Genomic DNA, 26453 nt, shown 5'->3' with positions numbered 1-26453 from the left:
TTTATTTCAGTTCTTCAATCCAAAAAGTGAAACTCGTATATTATATAGAGTCATTCCAAGCAGAGGGATCTATTTCACGTGTTTATTTCTGTTAATGTTGATGATTATGGCTTACAACCAATGAAAACACAAAAGTCATTATCTCAGTAAATTAGGAAGCCTTTGCAGGTGTTTTTTTGTTAATTATTCTAAGCGTTTAAAAAGGTCCCTTAGTCTGTTTCAGTGGGCTCCACAATCATGGTGAAAACTGCTGACTTGACAGATGTCCAGAAGGCAGTCATTGACGCACTCTACAAGGAGGGTAGGCCACAAAAGCTCATTGCTTAAGAAGCTGGCTGTACACCGGGTACTGTATCTAAGCATATTAATGGAAAGTTGAGTGGAAGGAAAAAGTGTGGTAGAAAAAGGTGCACAAGCAACTGGGATAACCGCAGCTTGAAAGAATTGTTAAAAAATGGCCATTCAAAAATTTGGAGGAGATTCACAAGGAGTGGACTGCTGCTGGAGTCATTGCTTCAAGAGCCACCACACACAGACGTATCCAGGACATGGGCTACAAGTGTCGCATTCCTAGTGTCAAGCCACTCATGATCAATAGACAACGCCAGAAGCGTCTTACCTGGGCCAAGGAAAAAAAGACGTGGACTGTTGCTCAGTGGTCCAAGGTGTTGTTTTCAGATGTAAGTAAATTTTGCATTTCATTTGGAAATCAAGGTCCCAGAGTCTGGAGGAAGAGTGGAGAGGCCACAATCCAAGCTGCTTGAGGTCTAGTGTGAAGTTTCCACAATCAGTGATGGTTTGGGGAGCCATGTCATCTGCTGGTGTAGGTCCACTGTGTTTTATCAAGACCAAAGTCAGCGCAGCCGTCTACCAGGAAATTTTAGAGCACTTCATGCTTCCCTCTGCCGACAAGCTTTTTGGAGATGGAAATTTCATTTTCCAGCAGGACTTGGCACCTGTCCACACTGCCAAGAGTACCAATACCTGGTTTAAAAACAACAGTATCGCTCTGCTCTGATTGGCAGCAAACTCGCCTGACCTTAACCCCATAGAGGATCTATGGGGTATTGTCAAGAGGAAGATGAGAGACACCAGACCTAACAATGCAGATGAGCTGAAGGCTGCTATCAAAACCACCTGGGCTTCCATAACACCTCAGCAGTGCCACAGGCTGATCGCCTCCATGCCACATCGCATTGATGCAGTAATTGATGCAAAAGGAGCCTGACCAAGTATTGAGTGCACTTACTGAACATACATTTCTGATTTTAAAATCATTTTTTAAGCTGTTATAAAGTATTCTAATTTACTGAGATAATGACTTTTGTATTTTCATTGGCTGTAAGCCATAATCATCAACATTAACAGAAATAAACACGTGAAATAGAGCACTCTGTGTGTAATGACTCTATATAATGAGTTTCACTTTTTGGATTAAAGAACTGAAATGTAACTTTTTGATATTCTATTTTTGTGATAAGTACCTGTATGTTTGTTTTCTCAGCAACTCATATGTGACTTAGATTATGATGGCCAGGTATCTTTGTTATAATAAGATAAAATTGCAGAAGAGAAAAATATGTGCCAGGGGCAGATTCCCACTGTCATTTACATGAAACTAGTTTTACCTTTTATAACTTGTCTTCTAGCAATTCCACTCTACCTGCTGAAATACTTATCCATCCACCATCACCCTTGGATCAATATATCTTCCCTTTAAGTCCTATTCCTTTTAGGAGCAAAGGTAACTATATTGGAAAGATTGTAGTTAGTTTTGTTTTTTTTCTTAGAAGTTGACATAACAATTTACTTGTGAAATAAACTAATGTAAGCATTATATGCCTATAAAATAAGTAAAATGATTCAAAAAAGACAATTTCAATATTGTTTTTTTGTACTTTGTTCTTATGGTGTTTGAGGTAAAAATTACTTGATTCTTCAGGTAAGCACGATTATGGCGATACCAAATTTTAGTGGTTTTGAGTTGTCTCAAATTCAGAAATGGTTAATATTACAAAGTGTTTGTAAAACAACCAACTTTGCAATTTACCTTTTATTAAAAGATCCTCTCTATTTTCAAGAAAGCAGGGACATTTAATTCTATATTTTACAGCTTGTTGCCTAGCTTAGCGGACACCCTGCAGTCCCTGCCTGGCCTTGGTAAGGAGCCCATGTATTCAAGCTCTAGGCTTTACAGCCGGTTTGCACCTCTGAAGCTGGATTGGTTGCTGGATCCGGCCTTCAGTCCCCCTGCGCTACTACAATCCTGCAGAGGCACAGCCTCGACTAGAAGCTTAAGACAGACCACAATTCAGACCAGCAGTGCAAGCATGCTGCTGCTCTGAATTGTCAATCTCCTGAAGCTTTAATGGGAGGTAAGCTGTTAACAGCAGCAATCTCTCCTGTTACAGGGAGATACTGGCTAAGGGGGAGGGCTCTGCTCCTGACCCCACTCCTAATGTGCTGAACACGTATGATGTCGGGAATGGGTTAATACTTGGTGTGATTAAGCCAAGCTATAATTAGCACATTGTGAAAAGTACTATATATATTATAACGTATGCACAAAATATAGAAAGGAAATGTATACAGCTTATATCATTTACACACACACAAACACACACACAAACACACACACATACACACATACCATATATACTCGAGTATAAGCCGAGGTACCTAATTTTACCACAAAAAACTGGGAAAACTTACTGACTCGAGTATAAGCCTAGGGTGGGAAATGTAGCAGCTACTGGTAAATTTCCCCATCATCGTAAGTATTGCCCCCTCATCCCCAATCCTGGCATGCATGGCCCCCTCATCCCCAATCCTGGCATGCATGGCCCAATCACTGCACACATAAAAAAAATAAACACTTATACTCCCCTTCCTTCACCTCTACTCCAGCGCTGTGTCCTGTTCTGCTGCAGCAGCTCATGTCAGCATTTGAGCAGTGCATGGTGTCACATCCATGCGCTCTCAGACACTGATGTGAGCTGCTGGCATAGTCCCAGCGTGGAGAGGAGTGAATATGTGCGTGGAGAGGAATGGATATGAATTCTCTTTAGTAGCGGGCACGGTAAGCAGGAGCTGTGGCTCAGCGCTCCTCCGTGCCCGCTACTAAAGAGAATGATTATTCATAATTCTCCACGCCCATGGGTGCGGAGAAGAGGGAATATTCATTGCCTTTTAGCAGCGGGCACACGTGGTAGCTGCTGCGTGTTCTCCGCTCCTCCACCACGGCAAACCTCCCCTCCCACCCACCCCTTCCCACCAACGGAATTTCCATATACTCTTATACAAGTTGAGGGGGGCTTTTTCAGCACAAAAAATGTGCTGAAAAACTCAGCTTATACTATATACGGTATATACTCATACATACTGTGACAAAGTCACTGGTAAGGTGATAGAGGGAAGATATGTTTCACAGAGGCTATTAGCTGCTGTGAATTTAAACCATTAAGTTTGCCCCAGCATGTTATTTGTTGAGGGGGTTAAACCTCCATTTTAAAAGGGAGTGTTTTTTGTGAATGACCATTGTGAAGGGTTTGGAGGTCATTCACTATATCTCCACCCTAGGGTGTGGTCTGGGGTTTAAATAGACGGCCTGCTGAGGCATTCAGTGTATCGGGAGAGGCATACTCCAGACAAGTGATGTGTGTTCTGTGCTAATCTGAACCCTATGTTTGCTGGACTCTGAGCGGGTGGATTCCCGCTACCATGAGGACTGTGTTTGATATCACCACTTTGTTTTGTTTTCCTGTTTTTGCCCAAAGGGCAGTGTTTTTTGTTTTACTTGCCAGGGTTTATGCTGCCTAATAAATCTGGGAAGAATTTAAAGAGAGAGTGTTTCTGTATACCCTTTATGTTCAGCCAAGTGAGCCGATCTGTCACAATACTTAGAGACACACACATACGTATGTATAAGCTTGGCTAATAATCTAGTTGTTCAGGCCTGTTGGAAGTTAGAATTTTGCAAAAGTAGAAAAGCCACAAGTTGGAGTATAATGGTTTTTACCCAGTCACATATAAATCACCAGTTTACCACCACAGTATTAAAGCACCACTCCAGCACTTTTTTATTTCAGTGCTGCAGTGGTAGCACCATGTTCCCTAACTCCTGGCAATATACTTGCCAGCCTCTGTCCTCTTGTGACCCCAACTTCTGACTGACCGGAAGTCAGAAGCAAGTCACTAGCTCTCAGTGTAAGTCTGAGAGCTGCGTTCTGACTCTCATAGACTTACATTGAGAGGTGACTTGTGTATCGCCCAGCAAACACTGAAGCACTCTGGCAGGTCACAAGCTGCAGAAGACAACAGGAGCTGCACCGATAACAGATGAAGACTGTGGCTGGTAAGTACGGTATAATACTAGGGGCAAGAAACTTGCATTATTTACACGACTCCAGCAGTAAAATTAAAAAAAAAAAAATGTTAAGGTGTTAAAGCACCACTCCATTGATCGGCCGTACATGTACGGTGCAAGTCGGAGGCCGGTGTATGGAGCGGGCTCACGGGGTTCAGCCTGCTTAATAACAGGCAGGTCATAGCTGTGTGTTACAGAGAGGACCTGCCTCTAACGTGTTAAATGCCGATGGCAATCTCTGGCAACAGCATTTAACATACGCTGGAATGGGGGCACTTCACTCCATACTCGCACATGGTGTGATTGTGGGTTGCCGAAGGGTTTCTATGACATTCAGGTGTCTACTGAAGACCCCCTATTCTTGTCATTATGGCACTCCTTTGAAACCCAGTCTGCGGCTGGGCTTCAAAGACCGTGCTTTTTACTATATGCAGCGATGCTATAGCACAAGCAATCAGACAATTACATCTTCAAGTACCCTAAGGGGACTAACAAGAACTGTAAAAAGTGTAAAATTAAAAAAATAAGTTCAAATTAACACGCTTTTCCCCCATTAAAAATAAAGATAATAAAAAAAAATTTAAAAAAAATCACATGTGGTATCACCGCATTCAGAAAAGTGATCTGAATATAAAAATAATTAACCCAATTGGTAAAAACATAAAAAATGCCCAAATTAATGTTTTTTTGGTCGCAATTCCATAAAAAATGCTGTAACAAGCTATCAAAATGTCACATCTATCCCAAAATGGTCTCAATGAAAATGTCATCTCGTCACGCAAAAATTGTCACACAGCTCCATCAACCGAAAAATGGCTACACAACCCAACATTTATTTTTTCACCACTAAAATAATAATTAAAAAAAAAAAACTGGACATGTTTGGTATCACCATCATCGTATTGATGAGCAGAATCATATTGCAAGGTCATTCTTGCCAGAAACTGTACACCGTAAAAACAATTCTCAAGAGTCAGAATTTCGTTTTTTTACACAATTTATCCGCACTTGGAATCTTTTTCCCGTTTTCCCGCTCCACTGTTTCAAAAGTACAACCCGTCCCGCTAAAAACAAACCCTCACATATGTCTATGTGGACAGAAAAATAAGAGTTATGGCTCTGGGAAAGAGGAGTGGAAAAAACAAAAACACAAGAGGATTAGATACTCCAGCTCAGCAGACAGTATCACACATGATCAGCTTGGATACACCAGCTCAGCAGACAATATCGCACTCTGCTTTATGTTGACCTCTGCATTAGGGATTCCATCTAAATCCGCACCAAAAAAATCGAATCTAGCTGGCTTCTGTGTCCTTTTTTGGCCGACAGAAAAACGTGATTTACTTGTCGAAGTACAAACTAACTGTTTCATTTATAATGATTGTCTCCATCAGAGTTCTAGATCACTATTTTCAGGGATTTAGATAAAAAGTGCAATGCAGTGGTTAGCGTAGAGCACAGTATGTGTGCCAGTATCAAACATCATAGCTACAACTGATAATTACTGGCTGCCTTATAATGATATTGGATGAATGGGTACAGCAATAACCAGACTGAGCCATGACACTGCAGATAACTACCATTTTTCGGACTATAAGACGCACTTTTTTCCTCCAAAATTTTGGAGGAAAATGGGGGGTGCGTCTTGTAGTCCGAATGTTGGGGGGGGGGGGGGGTGTATATATATGTGGGGGGAGCGGTATCGGTGGAGGAGCGGGGCACAGGAGGCAGCAGCCGCCCGCTGCAGCCTACACTGTCCCCGCTGCTAAAGAAAATGAATATTCACTGCTCCCCACGCCCATGGGGCGTGGGGAGCACTGAATATTCATGCTCTTTATGAGCAGCGCACAGTGTAGCCGCGCTGCGGCTCCTGCTGCTGCTGGAATCTCCTGTGCCCGCTGTTAAAGGGAATGAATAAAGGGGGTGAATATTCATGCTCTTTAATAAGCGGGCACACAAGATAGCCGGCAACAGCAGGAGCCGCAGCGTGGCTACACTGTGTGCCGGCTATGAAGGAGAGTGAAGTCACTGCTCCCCGCGCACACAGTCCCGGCGTGGGGAGCAGTGACTTCCGGCCGCTGATCTCTCCTTGTGAGCCGCGCATGGTAGTGACGCCATGCGTGGCTCACATGGAGAGATCCGTGCGGACGGAGAGGTCGCTGCGCTGGAGGAGAGGAGGAAGGTGAGTAGGAGTGTTTATTTTTTTTTTATGTGCAGCATGATGGGGATTAGGGGGACCATGCATACTAGGCTAAGGATGAGGGGGCCATACATGCTAGGGTAAGGATGAGGGGTGCCATGCATACCAGGCTAGGGATTAGGGGTGCCATGCATACCAGGCTAGGGATTAGGGCTGCCATGCATACCAGGCTAGGGATTAGGGCTGCCATGCATACCAGGCTAGGGATGAGGGGTGCCATGCATGCCAGGCTAGGGATGAGGGGTGCCATGCATGCCAGGCTAGGGATGAGGGGTGGCATGCATACCAGGGTAAGGATGAGGGGTGCCATGCATACCAGGATGGGGATGGGGACCACGTATAAAAGGAAGCGGGGGCTTATATACCAAGATAGGTGATATTGTCAGAATTGGGGGACATTACCCCTATACCAGTGTCAGTTGAAGACCCCCTCCCCTTTAAAAGTGCATCATGAACCCCTTTTTTGGCTTAAAATTTTTTTATTATTATTTTTCTTCCTCTTATAGTCCGAAAAATACGGTACATCCATCCTGAAATCTGTGGGCATGTCTTATGAGAACACGTTACGTTGAGCTGCCAATCCTAAAATGGCTCCTCCTACTCAGTTATTACATGTCCAAAGTTTATCCATTCCATGTGATATTTGCTGACTCCTTACTGAAATATAACACAAACATCATTCAGACATCAGTGATTCTTCTTGAATGTAAAAATGTGGACTATTGTTCATCAGTGTTTTGGATCAGAGTTTCATCAGTGTGTCAGTTTTTACCATCGGGGTTTAATCAGTGATTTAGACTATTAGAAAAACTGCAAAACTTATTTCAATGTCCATCACAGTTAGCGCTCTGATAATTTATGCGGTCAGTAATTTTTACAGATTTATAGACTTGACTCTGATCTAAAGTAATGTCTCCATGATTTATTTATTGTTAGGACCACTAGGTCTGCAAAAAACTGACATGTGAATAGCCCCATAAACTGTGTACTGTACATTTTCTATCTGTAAAAAACACTCACTTGACTCATGGATGTCTGAATGAGAATTTTTTTGTATGTTTGATGGTGATAAGTCTACTTCATCTCCCTCCCAGGAGAACCTCCTTTTTTTGCATGTTGCAGTAAATGGTATAATCAGTTGCAGGATCAAATCCCTGGAGACTAAAAAAATCAAGTGTAAAAATTATATATAAAAATATGAATCACAACCTCTCCTCTTCCCACATTAAAAAAATAAATATTTAGTATGGCTTATAGACTGTAAGCTTGCGAGCAGGGCCCTCACTCCTTTCGATATGAAATATGCTTATTCTGTATTGTTTGTATAAGTCCCCCCTAAAATTTGCTGCGGAATATGTTGGCGCTATAAAAATAAAAAAATATTATATTATTAGTATTGCTGCATCTATAAGTCATATCTATCAAAATATAACCTTATTTAATCCAATTGGTAAACTCTGTAAAGAGAAAAATATCAAAACACCAGCAGGAGCTGAGCAGCTGAAAATCCTTTTGCAACAGTAATTCCAGGACCTTTCAGGTCATATGACCTCAAAGGTGCTTGACTTACTCAAGTGGCAGGTCCTGCCCATGCTCTTCTGCTGCAGCCTCTCTGTACAGGTTTCGATCTGGAGCTGCAGAATGTGGTGATGTATTAGTCTGTGTAGTGTATGTCTGTGTGTGCATATAGCAGAGCTGATTGTGTGTGTGTATATGTGCATGTAGCAGAGCTTTCTGTGTATTACACTGCAGAGAGACACTAACAATAGATTTATTACCTCCCTATTCTACCATAGTACATTAAAATGAGTGATCATGACCCCTCCACTTTACACCACCAGGGAAGTTATGATTAATAGGAAAAAATGTTTCTCCTATTTTCTGCTGTCTAAACCTGTTTTTACAGCACAATGAATGCCATAAAAAACAAAATCCCCCCCCCCCCCCAAAAAAATGCAGAATTTAATGTTTTTTTGCTCAATTTTACCTTTTTTCCTTCATTTTCCAGTACACTGGTAAAAAAAATGGTGACATTCAAAACTGCAACTTGTACCACATAGAATAGGCCTTCACAAGGCTATATCAACAGAAAAATAAAGTTATAACTCTTGAAATATGAAAAAAAGCGATGGGGCTGAAAAAAGAATGCAAAAACCGGTTTAGTTGTTGTCCAATAGAATTCTTACACTGATTATTTCTGACAAGTATTTACTGTGTGAATATACCGTATTTTTACGGCTATAAGATAAGATGCATGTTTTAGAGGAGGAAAATAGAAAAATAAATTTTGGGCAAAAAATGTGGTCCTGATGCACTGATAAGGGGGAGGGGGTCTGCTGCTGACACTGTTATAGGGGTAATGTCCCCCAATTCTGTTAATATCCCCCTTCCTGGTATATGTGGCCCTCATCCCCATCCTGGTGTGCATGGCACCCCTCATCCCCATCACTGATCCCACTGTGTGAGCCGCGCATGGCGTCGCTGCCATGCGCCCTCACACTGTGAGATGCTCTGCCGGAAGAGTCACTGCTCCCCACGCTGGGACTATGGACGTGGGGAGCAGTGACCATTCACTCTCCTTAATAGCGCGCACACTGTACCTGCAGTGCAGCTCCTGCTGCTGCTCTGCTGTCATGTGTGCCCGCTATTAAAGAGGAGCATGACTATTCACTACTCCCCACGCCCATGTGAGTGGGTTGTAGTGAATATTCATGGTCTTTAATAGCAGAGTCGCGCTTCGGATACAGTGTGTGCGCTATTAAGGAAAATTAATATTCATTGCTCCCCATGGGCGTGGAGAGCAGTGAATATTAATTTTCTTTAGCAGCGGGCACAGTGAATGATGCAGCAGCCGGCTACTGCCTCCTGTGCCCGGTCCTCTGCTGCTGCCGCTTCCTCTTAAGCCACTATAATATATATATATATATATATATATATATATATATATATATATATATATATATATAATATATATAATATATATAATATATTATATTATATACTGCTCAAAAAAATAAAGGTAACACTCTAACACATCCTAGATCTGAATGAATGAAATATTCTCATTGAATACTTTGTTCTTTACAAAGTTGAATGTGCTGACAACAAAATTCATCAATGGAAATAAAATGTATTAACCAATGGAGGCCTGGATTTGGAGTCACCCCCAAAATTAAAGTGGAAAAACACACTACAGGCTGATCCAACTTTGATGTAATGTCCTTAAAACAAGTCAAAATGAGGCTCAGTATTGTGTGTGGCCTCCACGTGCCTGTATGACCTCCCTACAATGCCTGGGCTTGCTCCTGATGAGGTTGCGGATGGTCTCCTGTGGGATCTCCTCCCAGACCTGGACTAAAGCATCCGCCAACTCCTGGACAGTCTGTGGTGCAATGTGACGTTGGTGGATGGCGCGAGACATGATGTCCCAAATGTGCTCAATCGGATTCAGGTCTGGGGAACGGGCGGGCCAGCCCTTAGCTTCAATGCCTTAATCTTGCAGGAACTGCTGACACACTCCAGCCACATGAGGTCTGGCATTGTCCTGCATTAGGAGGAACCCAGGGCCAACCGCACTAGCATATGGTCTCACAAGGGGTCTGAGGATCTCATTTCGGTACCTAATGGCAGTCAGGCTACCTCTGGCGAGCACATGGAGGGCTGTGCGGCCCTCCAAAGAAATGCCACCCCACACCATTACTGACCCACTGCCAAACCGGTCATGCTGAAGGATGTTGCAGGCAGCAGATCGCTCTCCACGGCGTCTCCAGACTGTCACGTCTGTCACATGTGCTCAGTGTGAACCTGCTTTCACCTGTGAAGTGCACAGGGCGCCAGTGGCGACTTTGCCAATCCTGGTGTTCTGTGGCAAATGCCAAGCGTCCTGCACGGTGTTGGGCTGTGAGCACAACCCCCATCTGTGGACGTCGGGCCCTCACACCACCCTCATGGAGTCGGTTTCTAACTGTTTGTGCAGACACATGCACATTTGTGGCCTGCTGGAGGTCATTTTGCAGGGCTCTGGCAGTGCTCCTCCTGTTCCTCCCTGCACAAAGGCAGAGGTAGCTGTTCTGCTGCTCGGTTGTTGCCCCCCTATGACCCCCTCCACGTCTCCTGGTGTACTGGCCTGTCTCCTGGTAGCGCCTACAGCCTCTGGACACTACGCTGACAGACACGGCAAACCTTCTTGCCACAGCTCGCATTGATGTGCCATCCTGGATGAGCTGTACTACCTGAGCAATTTCTGTGGGTTGTAGAGTCCGTCTCATGCTACCACGAGTGTGAAAGCACAACCAACATTCAAAAGTGACCAAAACATCAGCCAGAAAGCATTGGTACTGAGATGTGGTCTATGGTCCCCACCTGCTGAACCACTCCTTTATTGAGTGTGTCTTGATAATTGCCAATAATTTCCATCTATTGTAAATTCCATTTGCACAACAGCATGTGAAATTGATGGTCAGTGTTGCTTCGATATCTCTAATATAATATATTCGGACTATAAGACGCACCCCCCACTTCCCTCTAAAATTTTGGAGGAAAAAGGTGCGTCTTATAGTCTGAAAAATATGGTACCCTTAGGGAAGAGTCAGACTTGCTCGGACTGGCTGTCAGCTCTACCGACCCGAGCGTTAAAGCATTTATTTCTATTCTGCGGTCACGCTCGGGTCAGGAGAGCTGCCAGACAGATCGTTGCGATCCCCGTCCAAGTTATGCGGCCGTCTGACTTTTCTTGTTGTGTATAGTTTTGGCTCTGGGCAGGAATTGTGAAAATGTTTGTAGAGCAGAGAAGCACGTCTGGCCATCTATAGACTTTTTTTTTTTTTTTTAGGTGTAACTTGCCCAACTCTTCTATGCTAAAAATAGAATATATATACAGTGCCTACAAGTAGTATTCAACCCCCTGCAGATTTAGCTGGTTGACCACATGCGGAATTAACTTGGCATTGTGACATTTGTACTGTAGATCAGCCTGGAAGTGGGAAATGCACTGCAGCAAATTTTGTTTTGTTTTTTTTTTGTTTTTTTTTTTTAAAACGTTAAAAGTTAATTCAGAGTGTCATTTATTATTCAACCCCTCAAACCACAAGAATTCTGTTTGGTCCCCCTAAAGTATTAAGAAGTAGTTCAGGCACCAAGAATAATGAGCTTCACATGTGTGGATTAAAGATCTCTTTTGCCAGCCTTTTCTGACTATTTAAGACCCTCCCCAAACTTGTGAACAGCACTCAGACATGGTCAACATGGGAAAGACAAAGGAGCATTCCATCAGAGACAAGATCGTGGAGGGTCACAAGGCTGGCAAGGGGTACAAAACCCTTTCCAAGGAGTTGGGCCTACCTGTCTCCACTTTTGGGAGCATCATCCGTAAGTGGAAGGCTTATGGAACTACTGTTAGCCTTCCACGGCCTGGACAGCCTTTGAAAGTGTCCTCCCGTGCTGAGGCCAGGCTTGTCCGAAGAGTCAAGGCTAACCCAAGGACAACAAGGAAGGAGCTCCGGGAAGATCTCATGGCAGTGGGGACATTGGTTTCAGTCAATACCATAAGTAACGTACTCCACCGCAATGGTCTCCGTTCCAGACGAGCCTGTATGGTACCTTTACTTTCAAAGCGTCATGTCAAGGCTCGTCTACAGTTTGCTCATGATCACTTGGAGGACTCTGAGACAGACTGGTTCAAGGTTCTATGGTCTGATGAGACCAAGATCGAGATCTTTGGTGCCAACCACACACGTGACGTTTGGAGACTGGATGGCACTGCATACGACCCCAAGAATACCATCCCTACAGTCAAGCATGGTGGTGGCAGCATCATGCTGTGGGGCTGTTTCTCTGCCAAGGGGCCTGGCCATCTGGTCCGCATCCATGGAAAGATGGATAGCACGGCCTACCTGGAGATTTTGACCAAGAACCTCCGCTCCTCCATCAAGGATCTTAAGATGGGTCGTAATTTCATCTTCCAACAAGACAACGACTGTGATGAAAGCCGGCCGGTGGGTGCAGCTCTCTGGCGCCCCCTTACCTCTCAGGTCAGTCAAGGTACTGCACCTAGAGAAAGTAGTGCCAGGAAGCTGCAACCAGCGCAGGGAACACGGTAGTGTGTTATCCCTTCAACGTCACTAAACCGTAACGTCACTACACAGCACAACTCGCTAGCGCCCTCTTAGCCTCAGGTCAGGCAAGGAACTGCACCTAGGATAAGCGGTCGCCAGGGAGACTGTCCTGTAACCTACTGGGTATCGGGGCCCTCTGTAGTGAGGGCGGTATATATATCTTCCTTGGCCGCGCCAGGAATATATATATCTGAACCTCCGACCGTCACTACCAGCCTTCCCCAATCCCCAGTTGGTATGCTGCCACCAGTCCCTATTTTAGATATACGCCCAGTCCGTGAATGGGCCTATATCGGGTCAGGAACCAACCCTGGGTAGCGTTTTTGGCTTGAGCCGAGCTCACACGGACGTGCGTTCGTTATGCAGAATAACAGGCAGGCCCACAATTACTTGAGGTAATTGATTATAATAATACACTAGATACACGATATACAACTAAATATACACAGGTATAAGGTCAGGCTAAACTATACAACAATGGAATACAACACACAGAATCACCACAGCATATCAGTTACCGGTTTCTTGATTTTCTTGTGACGCAGGGAGAGGATTCTGCGGTCGCAGGCACGGTTCTTTGTTACAGGCTGAGGCCTACCACCGCATGGTCAAACTGCTCCTCCCCTTGGTGGCCTCAGCTGGTGCTCAGATGTTCAGCACACCACTCTTGGGTCAAGACTGACTTGTCTCTTGTCTGTCCTGCTATCTTACCTGCCCCGTCCCGCCCACTGCTGGTGAGGTCAGCTGGCTCAGTCTCCACCCTCAGGTCTAACTTCGATCAGAAGCCCAAATTCTATGGAACCCAATAACTTCTTCTGGGATGGTCTCATGATACCCCCAGGGGTTCCCATGGATTCGGGCCGCCGTAACCGACCTTTTGATATCAATTATGATACCATACGGTCCTCAGGAATGGCTCCGCGCTATATCTTGGCTTCCAGAGCACGTACAAACGTCTACCGCGGAGGCTTGTGTGCGCAATGGCTCCGGGACGCCGTGATATTTTTTTATTGGCCCATCCCACGCAACATGCGTGTACTATTCATGTTTCTATATCTTATGCCTCCATGCTTGTGACAGACAAAGAAACTAGTCCTATGGGACAAATGGTCAGGTACAGATAGACGAAGCACCCCCCCCTGCTGGCTGTGTTTCCTCTCGAAGTCTTTGAAGCTCCTAGCATTCAAGTGTTAAGTAGGCTTCTTATCTTACAGGAGCCTGGATGGGGGGAAACTATCTAGTTGACGTTTTAACAGAAGGTCCCAAGGGTGGGGGCTGCTGAAGTGTGGCCATCCCTGGATATGATTTATCATTACCAAGATGGCGGCTACAGGTTCATCACACCTCCCCCTATACGAGGGCGCGAGGGGGTAGCACATTCCTGTGTTCCCCCGTGCGTCCTTCTGCACCCTCCCCTTGCCGGGATAACCCGTCAGCGTTACCGTGGTCACGGCCTCTTCTGTGGCGAATGGAGAAGTGGTACTGCTGGAGAGCGAGGCTCCAGCGTAGCAACCTGCCATTCGACCCAGAGACCGTGTGTAACCAGCTGAGGGGGTTGTGGTCCGTCTCCACGGTGAAATGGCTCCCGTACAAGTAGGGCTGCAGACGCTGCAGGGCCCATACAATTGCCAGGCATTCTTTTTCCACCGTGGAGTAAGCCACCTCCCGGGGCAGTAGCTTCCTGCTCAGGTACAAGACAGGATGTTCCTGGCCTGTCGTGTTGACCTGACTTAGCACAGCACCGAGGCCAAAGTCACTGGCGTCGGTCTGTACCACAAACGGCCGGTCGAAGTCGGCAGCTTGCAGTACAGGGGAGCTACTTAGGGCGGCCTTGAGTGCCCCGAAAGCTGTCTCGCAGGCGACTGTCCAGTCGACTGCGACGGGCAGCTTCTTCTTGGTGAGGTCCGTCAGGGGCTTGGCCAGGGTGCTATAGTGTGGGACGAACCTCCTATAGTACCCGGCGGTCCCCAAGAAGGACATCACCTGCTTTTTGGTCCTAGGAGTGGGCCAGGATGCGATGGCATCCACTTTCCCCGGTTCTGGCTTCAGAACCCCCCCGCCTACCCGGTGACCCAGGTAGAGGACCTCACTCATGCCCAGCTGGCACTTTTCCGGCTTGATGGTCAAGCCTGCCCGGTGGATCCGACCGAGCACCTGCCGCAGGTGCTCTAGGTGATCCTCCCAAGTGGGACTGAAGACTGCAATATCGTCCAAGTACGCAGCCGCGTACCCTTCAAGTCCCTCAAGCAGCGTATTGACCATCCGCTGAAAAGTGGCAGGGGCATTCTTCATGCCGAATGGCATCACTGTGGACTCGTACAGTCCAAAAGGGGTGATAAAGGCAGAGCGTTCCCTTGCCGCGGGGGTCAGAGGAATCTGCCAGTACCCCCGGCTCAGATCCATGATGGTCAGGTACTTAGCCCCGGCCATCCGATCGAGCAGGTCATCGATGCGTGGTATGGGGAACGCATCGGTGGCCGTTACAGCGTTGAGCCCCCGGTAGTCCACGCAGAACCGTGTAGTTCGGTCCTTCTTTGGTACGAGGACTACAGGCGAGGCCCACGCGCTGCTGGATGCCTGGATCACCCCCAGCTTCAGCATCTCGTCTATCTCTTGGCGCATGTTTCCCTGCACCTCGAAAGAGACCCGATATGCTGAACGCCGGATCGGCGGGTGATCGCCAGTGTCCACGTCGTGGACAGCCATCTCAGTCCTTCCGGGCAGGCTGCTGAACAGCCCCCGGAAGGGGTGCAGGGTGGTCCCCAGCTGGGACCGTTGGTCCTCCGTGAGCTGGTGGCCAACCCCCACATCCTCGATGGACCCACCCGCCTTGGCTTGGGTGAGCAGATCCAGGAGGGTTTCTACCTCTCCTTCCTCGGGAAGGTTGCACACTGGGTGGGCAGTCGCTTCCCGCTCATGATGAGCCTTCATCATGTTCACGTGGAAGGCCTTCCTCCTTCCACGGGCGTGATCCAGGGTGACCAGATAGGTGACGGCATTGAGTTTCTGGTGCACGAAGTAGGGACCTTCCCAGGCTGCCTGAAGCTTGTTCTGTGGTACGGGGACCAGTACCCACACCTTTTGACCCACCTGGTAGGTCCTCTCACAAGCATTCTGGTCGTACCACCGCTTCTGGTCGGCCTGGGCCTGGGCCATATTGTCCTGCACCAGCTTTGCCAAGGCCATCATCCTGTCCCGGTGGCGCACGACATACTCGATGACCGACACCTCGGGGGTGGCCAAATCCCCTTCCCATGCTTCCTTCACCAGAGCCAGGGGGCCCCGTACCCGTCGCCCGTACAGGAGCTCAAAGGGGGAGAACCCCGTTGAGGCCTGCGGAACCTCCCGGTAAGCAAATAGGAGGTGTGGGAGGTAACGCTCCCAGTCTCTCCCGTGGGAGTCGACCAACATCTTAAGCATCTGCTTTAAGGTGCCATTGAACCGCTCACACAGGCCATTAGTCTGTGGGTGATACGGGCTGGCCACCAGATGTTGCACCTGCATTTGCTTACAGAGGGACTCCATCAGCCGCGACATGAACTGGGTCCCTCGGTCGGTGAGCATTTCTTGGGGGAAACCCACTCTGGAGAAGATCTCCAGTAAGGCGGTAGCCACCTTGTCGGCCCGAATGGACGACAAAGCTACCGCTTCCGGGTACCGGGTGGCATAGTCCACTACCGTGAGTATGAAGCATTTCCCGGAGTGGCTGGGAGTGGACAGAGGTCCAATAAGATCCACAGCAACCCTCGAGAAAGGCTCTTCGATGATTGGCAGAGTTACCAGTGGGGCTTTGGGGCGCGGCCCCGCCTTCCCCACCCTCTGACAGGTGTCACACGAACGGCAGTAGGCACCCACCGCGGCTCCCATCCCAGGCCAGTAGAAATGCTGAGCTATCCTGGCCTTGGTTTTAGCGATCCCTAGGTGTCCGGCCATCGGAATCTCGTGTGCGATCCGCAACAATTCCGCCCTGAACGGATAGGGTACCACTAACTGTCGGTCCCTGGGCCACGCCTCCGGTGAACCCTGCTGGACCGTTACCCGGTACAGCCGTCCCTGGTCCCAGACCACCCGCTCGCAGTCTGACTCCATGGGAGGCTGTGCCGCCTGTTCCTTGAGAGCTTTCAGGCTGTCGTCTGCTTCCAACGCAGCCTGAAATTCCTGACTTGATGTGGCCAGAATCGACGAAACTGCCACATCCTCTGTCAGCCCCTCCGGGCATGTCACCTGGCCGCTGTCTGACCCGGCAGACACTTGGTCAGAAGTGGGGAAGCCGTCGGACCTCTGCAAGGCTCCTTGGGCTCCGGCGCTCCCACTCCTGGTGACAGCGGCTATGACCGCTGTGACCGTGGGTAGTGCCTGCTTCCCCTCTGTTTCTGACCAAGCCGCCCGATCAGGCAGGCTTCCTAGGCCTTTGGACATCTCGGATGTGGGGAACTCCTGCCCTGGGGTCTTACCTGGCGGCTCCTCTCTTGGGACACCCCCACCTCCCATGGCCTGTTCCTCCCCCTGCAGTGGGCCTATACTCAGCAGCCTGGATACCCCTGGGAGCCCTACACTGCCGGTAGCTGCCCCCCTCTCCATCCCTGAGCTTCCCTCTACAGAATCCTGCCCGCCCCCTCCCTCACCGGAGGACAAGAGGTCACGGCACGCCGGCTGAGCACCTCTGCGGGCATCCCCACACTCCCCACCTGCTTTCACTAACCCTGTTTGTGTTGTGTCTGTGCAGGTGTTACCCTCAGGTTTCACTCCCTCCTCCTCAGCAGGACACACACTACATACAACATGGTTGGCATTAGCAGCAGACAAATCAATACACTCTTGGGGGGCCGAACTTGGGGGTTCAGAGGGTACATACTGCGATACTAGACGCCCCAAGTCGGTCCCTAATAAAACATTTGCGGGAATATTTGGCGTTACTCCCACCTCCCGCATCCCCCTTCCGGCACCCCAGTCCAAATACACCATGGCAACGGGAAGTGCCGGCTCCACGCCTCCAACCCCGGAGACGGAAAGAGTCTTTCCTGGTACCAAGTCCTGGGGGGACACCACCTCAGGCCGTACCAGTGTTCGTTCAGCGCCCGTGTCCCGCAGTCCCATGACCGCAGAACGGCCTATGGTGACGGGTTGGATGTTGTCCAGGGACCTACCACCACCCCCTCCCACACACAAAACATTGGGCGCTCTCTGGGACTGGGATGGGGTCTTTTGGCGCTGGGGACACTCAGCCCTAAAGTGTCCTGGTTTGTTGCATAGATGACAACGTCTTACGTCTGGTCCTTGCCTGGAGAGGGCAACAGGGGGATACACCCCTTGTGTTCTAGGGGCCGGGGAAACAGGGGCATGACTGGGCTTACCCCCTCTCCAGGTGCTGCTGGCAGACTTCTTCAGCTCAGGCGCCCTGTTATTGGCATACTCGTCTGCCAGGGCGGCTGTAGCAGAAGCCCCTGTTGGTTTTCGGTCACGGAGGAACTGTCGGAGGTCCTCTGGGCAGTTCCACAAGAACTGCTCCGTGACGAACAGTTCCTGGACCTCCTGGCGGGTAGTAAGCGCTAGACCCGAGGTCCAGTGCTCTGCGGCTCTCAACAGCGCCCGCATATGATCGGTCCAGGTGTCCTTGGGGCCACGCAGCAGGCTCCGGAACTTCTGGCGGTACGACTCGGGAGTGAGGTTGTACTGCCGGATCAGGGCCCGCTTGATGCAGTCGTAGTTCTGTACCTCCCCGGCAGGTAAGTCCCCCAAGGCATCCAGGGACTTACTCCTCAAACGGGGGGTCAGGTATCTGGCCCACTGATCCCGGGCCAGATGGTGCTGAAGACAGGTCCGTTCAAATGCCACCAGAAAGGAGTCCAGGTCCCCATCCTTCTCCAGTAGAGGGAAGTCCTCAGCTCGGACTTTGGACGACTTGGTCTCCTGATGGGTTGGTTGCTCTAGCGGAAGCCCCCGCTGGGCCAGGTCCAGTTGGTGCTGGCGCTCCGCAGCTCGCTCTGCACGCTCCGCAGCCTCCCGGCGCTCTGCAGCTTCACGCTCCGCAGCCTCCCGGCGCTCTGCAGCTTCGCGCTCCTCCTCCGCTGCCTTCTCTGATGCTGCCAGGAGGGTTTTGTAGACGGCATCGCGATGAGACTGGAGACTTGCCATAGCCGCTTGTAAAAGGGCTTGTGATCTGGACAGGCTGGGCTGGGTAGGTGGTGGGCAGCCCACTGCGGGACCGTATACTGGGGACTGGCTCCCTGAGGTGCCCGGGCTGGACTCCTCCTCGCCATGAGTAACAATGTCCTCCCCTCCTGCCACACGGACCGTAGCATTAGCCTCCTGCAGGGTCTTGCTCCTGATGCCGTCTGCCATCTTGGTAACCGACACCGCTGCAACCCTGAGTTTGCACACACCTTGTTATACTTTTAGCCTGACCGTCTAACGTTGGGCTGACCTTAAGACTCCAGCAGTGGAAGTTACCACTGGCAGTCTTTAGTGCCTGGGAGTAGGGGTCCCACAACACTATTATTCTGCAATCCCACCGCTCTGCCACCAATGTGATGAAAGCCGGCCGGTGGGTGCAGCTCTCTGGCGCCCCCTTACCTCTCAGGTCAGTCAAGGTACTGCACCTAGAGAAAGTAGTGCCAGGAAGCTGCAACCAGCGCAGGGAACACGGTAGTGTGTTATCCCTTCAACGTCACTAAACCGTAACGTCACTACACAGCACAACTCGCTAGCGCCCTCTTAGCCTCAGGTCAGGCAAGGAACTGCACCTAGGATAAGCGGTCGCCAGGGAGACTGTCCTGTAACCTACTGGGTATCGGGGCCCTCTGTAGTGAGGGCGGTATATATATCTTCCTTGGCCGCGCCAGGAATATATATATCTGAACCTCCGACCGTCACTACCAGCCTTCCCCAATCCCCAGTTGGTATGCTGCCACCAGTCCCTATTTTAGATATACGCCCAGTCCGTGAATGGGCCTATATCGGGTCAGGAACCAACCCTGGGTAGCGTTTTTGGCTTGAGCCGAGCTCACACGGACGTGCGTTCGTTATGCAGAATAACAGGCAGGCCCACAATTACTTGAGGTAATTGATTATAATAATACACTAGATACACGATATACAACTAAATATACACAGGTATAAGGTCAGGCTAAACTATACAACAATGGAATACAACACACAGAATCACCACAGCATATCAGTTACCGGTTTCTTGATTTTCTTGTGACGCAGGGAGAGGATTCTGCGGTCGCAGGCACGGTTCTTTGTTACAGGCTGAGGCCTACCACCGCATGGTCAAACTGCTCCTCCCCTTGGTGGCCTCAGCTGGTGCTCAGATGTTCAGCACACCACTCTTGGGTCAAGACTGACTTGTCTCTTGTCTGTCCTGCTATCTTACCTGCCCCGTCCCGCCCACTGCTGGTGAGGTCAGCTGGCTCAGTCTCCACCCTCAGGTCTAACTTCGATCAGAAGCCCAAATTCTATGGAACCCAATAACTTCTTCTGGGATGGTCTCATGATACCCCCAGGGGTTCCCATGGATTCGGGCCGCCGTAACCGACCTTTTGATATCAATTATGATACCATACGGTCCTCAGGAATGGCTCCGCGCTATATCTTGGCTTCCAGAGCACGTACAAACGTCTACCGCGGAGGCTTGTGTGCGCAATGGCTCCGGGACGCCGTGATATTTTTTTATTGGCCCATCCCACGCAACATGCGTGTACTATTCATGTTTCTATATCTTATGCCTCCATGCTTGTGACAGACAAAGAAACTAGTCCTATGGGACAAATGGTCAGGTACAGATAGACGAAGCACCCCCCCCTGCTGGCTGTGTTTCCTCTCGAAGTCTTTGAAGCTCCTAGCATTCAAGTGTTAAGTAGGCTTCTTATCTTACAGGAGCCTGGATGGGGGGAAACTATCTAGTTGACGTTTTAACAGAAGGTCCCAAGGGTGGGGGCTGCTGAAGTGTGGCCATCCCTGGATATGATTTATCATTACCAAGATGGCGGCTACAGGTTCATCACACCTCCCCCTATACGAGGGCGCGAGGGGGTAGCACATTCCTGTGTTCCCCCGTGCGTCCTTCTGCACCCTCCCCTTGCCGGGATAACCCGTCAGCGTTACCGTGGTCACGGCCTCTTCTGTGGCGAATGGAGAAGTGGTACTGCTGGAGAGCGAGGCTCCAGCGTAGCAACCTGCCATTCGACCCAGAGACCGTGTGTAACCAGCTGAGGGGGTTGTGGTCCGTCTCCACGGTGAAATGGCTCCCGTACAAGTAGGGCTGCAGACGCTGCAGGGCCCATACAATTGCCAGGCATTCTTTTTCCACCGTGGAGTAAGCCACCTCCCGGGGCAGTAGCTTCCTGCTCAGGTACAAGACAGGATGTTCCTGGCCTGTCGTGTTGACCTGACTTAGCACAGCACCGAGGCCAAAGTCACTGGCGTCGGTCTGTACCACAAACGGCCGGTCGAAGTCGGCAGCTTGCAGTACAGGGGAGCTACTTAGGGCGGCCTTGAGTGCCCCGAAAGCTGTCTCGCAGGCGACTGTCCAGTCGACTGCGACGGGCAGCTTCTTCTTGGTGAGGTCCGTCAGGGGCTTGGCCAGGGTGCTATAGTGTGGGACGAACCTCCTATAGTACCCGGCGGTCCCCAAGAAGGACATCACCTGCTTTTTGGTCCTAGGAGTGGGCCAGGATGCGATGGCATCCACTTTCCCCGGTTCTGGCTTCAGAACCCCCCCGCCTACCCGGTGACCCAGGTAGAGGACCTCACTCATGCCCAGCTGGCACTTTTCCGGCTTGATGGTCAAGCCTGCCCGGTGGATCCGACCGAGCACCTGCCGCAGGTGCTCTAGGTGATCCTCCCAAGTGGGACTGAAGACTGCAATATCGTCCAAGTACGCAGCCGCGTACCCTTCAAGTCCCTCAAGCAGCGTATTGACCATCCGCTGAAAAGTGGCAGGGGCATTCTTCATGCCGAATGGCATCACTGTGGACTCGTACAGTCCAAAAGGGGTGATAAAGGCAGAGCGTTCCCTTGCCGCGGGGGTCAGAGGAATCTGCCAGTACCCCCGGCTCAGATCCATGATGGTCAGGTACTTAGCCCCGGCCATCCGATCGAGCAGGTCATCGATGCGTGGTATGGGGAACGCATCGGTGGCCGTTACAGCGTTGAGCCCCCGGTAGTCCACGCAGAACCGTGTAGTTCGGTCCTTCTTTGGTACGAGGACTACAGGCGAGGCCCACGCGCTGCTGGATGCCTGGATCACCCCCAGCTTCAGCATCTCGTCTATCTCTTGGCGCATGTTTCCCTGCACCTCGAAAGAGACCCGATATGCTGAACGCCGGATCGGCGGGTGATCGCCAGTGTCCACGTCGTGGACAGCCATCTCAGTCCTTCCGGGCAGGCTGCTGAACAGCCCCCGGAAGGGGTGCAGGGTGGTCCCCAGCTGGGACCGTTGGTCCTCCGTGAGCTGGTGGCCAACCCCCACATCCTCGATGGACCCACCCGCCTTGGCTTGGGTGAGCAGATCCAGGAGGGTTTCTACCTCTCCTTCCTCGGGAAGGTTGCACACTGGGTGGGCAGTCGCTTCCCGCTCATGATGAGCCTTCATCATGTTCACGTGGAAGGCCTTCCTCCTTCCACGGGCGTGATCCAGGGTGACCAGATAGGTGACGGCATTGAGTTTCTGGTGCACGAAGTAGGGACCTTCCCAGGCTGCCTGAAGCTTGTTCTGTGGTACGGGGACCAGTACCCACACCTTTTGACCCACCTGGTAGGTCCTCTCACAAGCATTCTGGTCGTACCACCGCTTCTGGTCGGCCTGGGCCTGGGCCATATTGTCCTGCACCAGCTTTGCCAAGGCCATCATCCTGTCCCGGTGGCGCACGACATACTCGATGACCGACACCTCGGGGGTGGCCAAATCCCCTTCCCATGCTTCCTTCACCAGAGCCAGGGGGCCCCGTACCCGTCGCCCGTACAGGAGCTCAAAGGGGGAGAACCCCGTTGAGGCCTGCGGAACCTCCCGGTAAGCAAATAGGAGGTGTGGGAGGTAACGCTCCCAGTCTCTCCCGTGGGAGTCGACCAACATCTTAAGCATCTGCTTTAAGGTGCCATTGAACCGCTCACACAGGCCATTAGTCTGTGGGTGATACGGGCTGGCCACCAGATGTTGCACCTGCATTTGCTTACAGAGGGACTCCATCAGCCGCGACATGAACTGGGTCCCTCGGTCGGTGAGCATTTCTTGGGGGAAACCCACTCTGGAGAAGATCTCCAGTAAGGCGGTAGCCACCTTGTCGGCCCGAATGGACGACAAAGCTACCGCTTCCGGGTACCGGGTGGCATAGTCCACTACCGTGAGTATGAAGCATTTCCCGGAGTGGCTGGGAGTGGACAGAGGTCCAATAAGATCCACAGCAACCCTCGAGAAAGGCTCTTCGATGATTGGCAGAGTTACCAGTGGGGCTTTGGGGCGCGGCCCCGCCTTCCCCACCCTCTGACAGGTGTCACACGAACGGCAGTAGGCACCCACCGCGGCTCCCATCCCAGGCCAGTAGAAATGCTGAGCTATCCTGGCCTTGGTTTTAGCGATCCCTAGGTGTCCGGCCATCGGAATCTCGTGTGCGATCCGCAACAATTCCGCCCTGAACGGATAGGGTACCACTAACTGTCGGTCCCTGGGCCACGCCTCCGGTGAACCCTGCTGGACCGTTACCCGGTACAGCCGTCCCTGGTCCCAGACCACCCGCTCGCAGTCTGACTCCATGGGAGGCTGTGCCGCCTGTTCCTTGAGAGCTTTCAGGCTGTCGTCTGCTTCCAACGCAGCCTGAAATTCCTGACTTGATGTGGCCAGAATCGACGAAACTGCCACATCCTCTGTCAGCCCCTCCGGGCATGTCACCTGGCCGCTGTCTGACCCGGCAGACACTTGGTCAGAAGTGGGGAAGCCGTCGGACCTCTGCAAGGCTCCTTGGGCTCCGGCGCTCCCACTCCTGGTGACAGCGGCTATGACCGCTGTGACCGTGGGTAGTGCCTGCTTCCCCTCTGTTTCTGACCAAGCCGCCCGATCAGGCAGGCTTCCTAGGCCTTTGGACATCTCGGATGTGGGGAACTCCTGCCCTGGGGTCTTACCTGGCGGCTCCTCTCTTGGGACACCCCCACCTCCCATGGCCTGTTCCTCCCCCTGCAGTGGGCCTATACTCAGCAGCCTGGATACCCCTGGGAGCCCTACACTGCCGGTAGCTGCCCCCCTCTCCATCCCTGAGCTTCCCTCTACAGAATCCTGCCCGCCCCCTCCCTCACCGGAGGACAAGAGGTCACGGCACGCCGGCTGAGCACCTCTGCGGGCATCCCCACACTCCCCACCTGCTTTCACTAACCCTGTTTGTGTTGTGTCTGTGCAGGTGTTACCCTCAGGTTTCACTCCCTCCTCCTCAGCAGGACACACACTACATACAACATGGTTGGCATTAGCAGCAGACAAATCAATACACTCTTGGGGGGCCGAACTTGGGGGTTCAGAGGGTACATACTGCGATACTAGACGCCCCAAGTCGGTCCCTAATAAAACATTTGCGGGAATATTTGGCGTTACTCCCACCTCCCGCATCCCCCTTCCGGCACCCCAGTCCAAATACACCATGGCAACGGGAAGTGCCGGCTCCACGCCTCCAACCCCGGAGACGGAAAGAGTCTTTCCTGGTACCAAGTCCTGGGGGGACACCACCTCAGGCCGTACCAGTGTTCGTTCAGCGCCCGTGTCCCGCAGTCCCATGACCGCAGAACGGCCTATGGTGACGGGTTGGATGTTGTCCAGGGACCTACCACCACCCCCTCCCACACACAAAACATTGGGCGCTCTCTGGGACTGGGATGGGGTCTTTTGGCGCTGGGGACACTCAGCCCTAAAGTGTCCTGGTTTGTTGCATAGATGACAACGTCTTACGTCTGGTCCTTGCCTGGAGAGGGCAACAGGGGGATACACCCCTTGTGTTCTAGGGGCCGGGGAAACAGGGGCATGACTGGGCTTACCCCCTCTCCAGGTGCTGCTGGCAGACTTCTTCAGCTCAGGCGCCCTGTTATTGGCATACTCGTCTGCCAGGGCGGCTGTAGCAGAAGCCCCTGTTGGTTTTCGGTCACGGAGGAACTGTCGGAGGTCCTCTGGGCAGTTCCACAAGAACTGCTCCGTGACGAACAGTTCCTGGACCTCCTGGCGGGTAGTAAGCGCTAGACCCGAGGTCCAGTGCTCTGCGGCTCTCAACAGCGCCCGCATATGATCGGTCCAGGTGTCCTTGGGGCCACGCAGCAGGCTCCGGAACTTCTGGCGGTACGACTCGGGAGTGAGGTTGTACTGCCGGATCAGGGCCCGCTTGATGCAGTCGTAGTTCTGTACCTCCCCGGCAGGTAAGTCCCCCAAGGCATCCAGGGACTTACTCCTCAAACGGGGGGTCAGGTATCTGGCCCACTGATCCCGGGCCAGATGGTGCTGAAGACAGGTCCGTTCAAATGCCACCAGAAAGGAGTCCAGGTCCCCATCCTTCTCCAGTAGAGGGAAGTCCTCAGCTCGGACTTTGGACGACTTGGTCTCCTGATGGGTTGGTTGCTCTAGCGGAAGCCCCCGCTGGGCCAGGTCCAGTTGGTGCTGGCGCTCCGCAGCTCGCTCTGCACGCTCCGCAGCCTCCCGGCGCTCTGCAGCTTCACGCTCCGCAGCCTCCCGGCGCTCTGCAGCTTCGCGCTCCTCCTCCGCTGCCTTCTCTGATGCTGCCAGGAGGGTTTTGTAGACGGCATCGCGATGAGACTGGAGACTTGCCATAGCCGCTTGTAAAAGGGCTTGTGATCTGGACAGGCTGGGCTGGGTAGGTGGTGGGCAGCCCACTGCGGGACCGTATACTGGGGACTGGCTCCCTGAGGTGCCCGGGCTGGACTCCTCCTCGCCATGAGTAACAATGTCCTCCCCTCCTGCCACACGGACCGTAGCATTAGCCTCCTGCAGGGTCTTGCTCCTGGTGCCGTCTGCCATCTTGGTAACCGACACCGCTGCAACCCTGAGTTTGCACACACCTTGTTATACTTTTAGCCTGACCGTCTAACGTTGGGCTGACCTTAAGACTCCAGCAGTGGAAGTTACCACTGGCAGTCTTTAGTGCCTGGGAGTAGGGGTCCCACAACACTATTATTCTGCAATCCCACCGCTCTGCCACCAATGTGATGAAAGCCGGCCGGTGGGTGCAGCTCTCTGGCGCCCCCTTACCTCTCAGGTCAGTCAAGGTACTGCACCTAGAGAAAGTAGTGCCAGGAAGCTGCAACCAGCGCAGGGAACACGGTAGTGTGTTATCCCTTCAACGTCACTAAACCGTAACGTCACTACACAGCACAACTCGCTAGCGCCCTCTTAGCCTCAGGTCAGGCAAGGAACTGCACCTAGGATAAGCGGTCGCCAGGGAGACTGTCCTGTAACCTACTGGGTATCGGGGCCCTCTGTAGTGAGGGCGGTATATATATCTTCCTTGGCCGCGCCAGGAATATATATATCTGAACCTCCGACCGTCACTACCAGCCTTCCCCAATCCCCAGTTGGTATGCTGCCACCAGTCCCTATTTTAGATATACGCCCAGTCCGTGAATGGGCCTATATCGGGTCAGGAACCAACCCTGGGTAGCGTTTTTGGCTTGAGCCGAGCTCACACGGACGTGCGTTCGTTATGCAGAATAACAGGCAGGCCCACAATTACTTGAGGTAATTGATTATAATAATACACTAGATACACGATATACAACTAAATATACA

At 51.1% G+C, this 26453-nt stretch overlaps 1 protein-coding gene across 1 annotated transcript in view; it reads left to right on the top strand.

The window, feature by feature from the left end:
- Positions 1 to 26453, top strand: part of SCAF11 (SR-related CTD associated factor 11) — a 103198-nt gene that overhangs the window by 63515 nt on the left and 13230 nt on the right. The window contains exon 10 of the mRNA XM_073651845.1: positions 1650 to 1744. Within this exon, the coding sequence (XP_073507946.1) occupies positions 1650 to 1744 (95 nt within the window). The remainder of the gene's footprint in view (positions 1 to 1649; positions 1745 to 26453) is intronic.

Source organism: Phyllobates terribilis, unplaced genomic scaffold (assembly GCF_046119375.1).
Source record: "Phyllobates terribilis strain yellow unplaced genomic scaffold, ASM4611937v1 Scaffold_11__3_contigs__length_659146591, whole genome shotgun sequence".
NCBI classification, from domain to species: Eukaryota; Metazoa; Chordata; class Amphibia; order Anura; family Dendrobatidae; genus Phyllobates; species Phyllobates terribilis.
The sequence above is the reverse complement of the archived record's forward strand: the minus strand, read 5'-3'. Positions and strand labels throughout refer to the sequence as shown.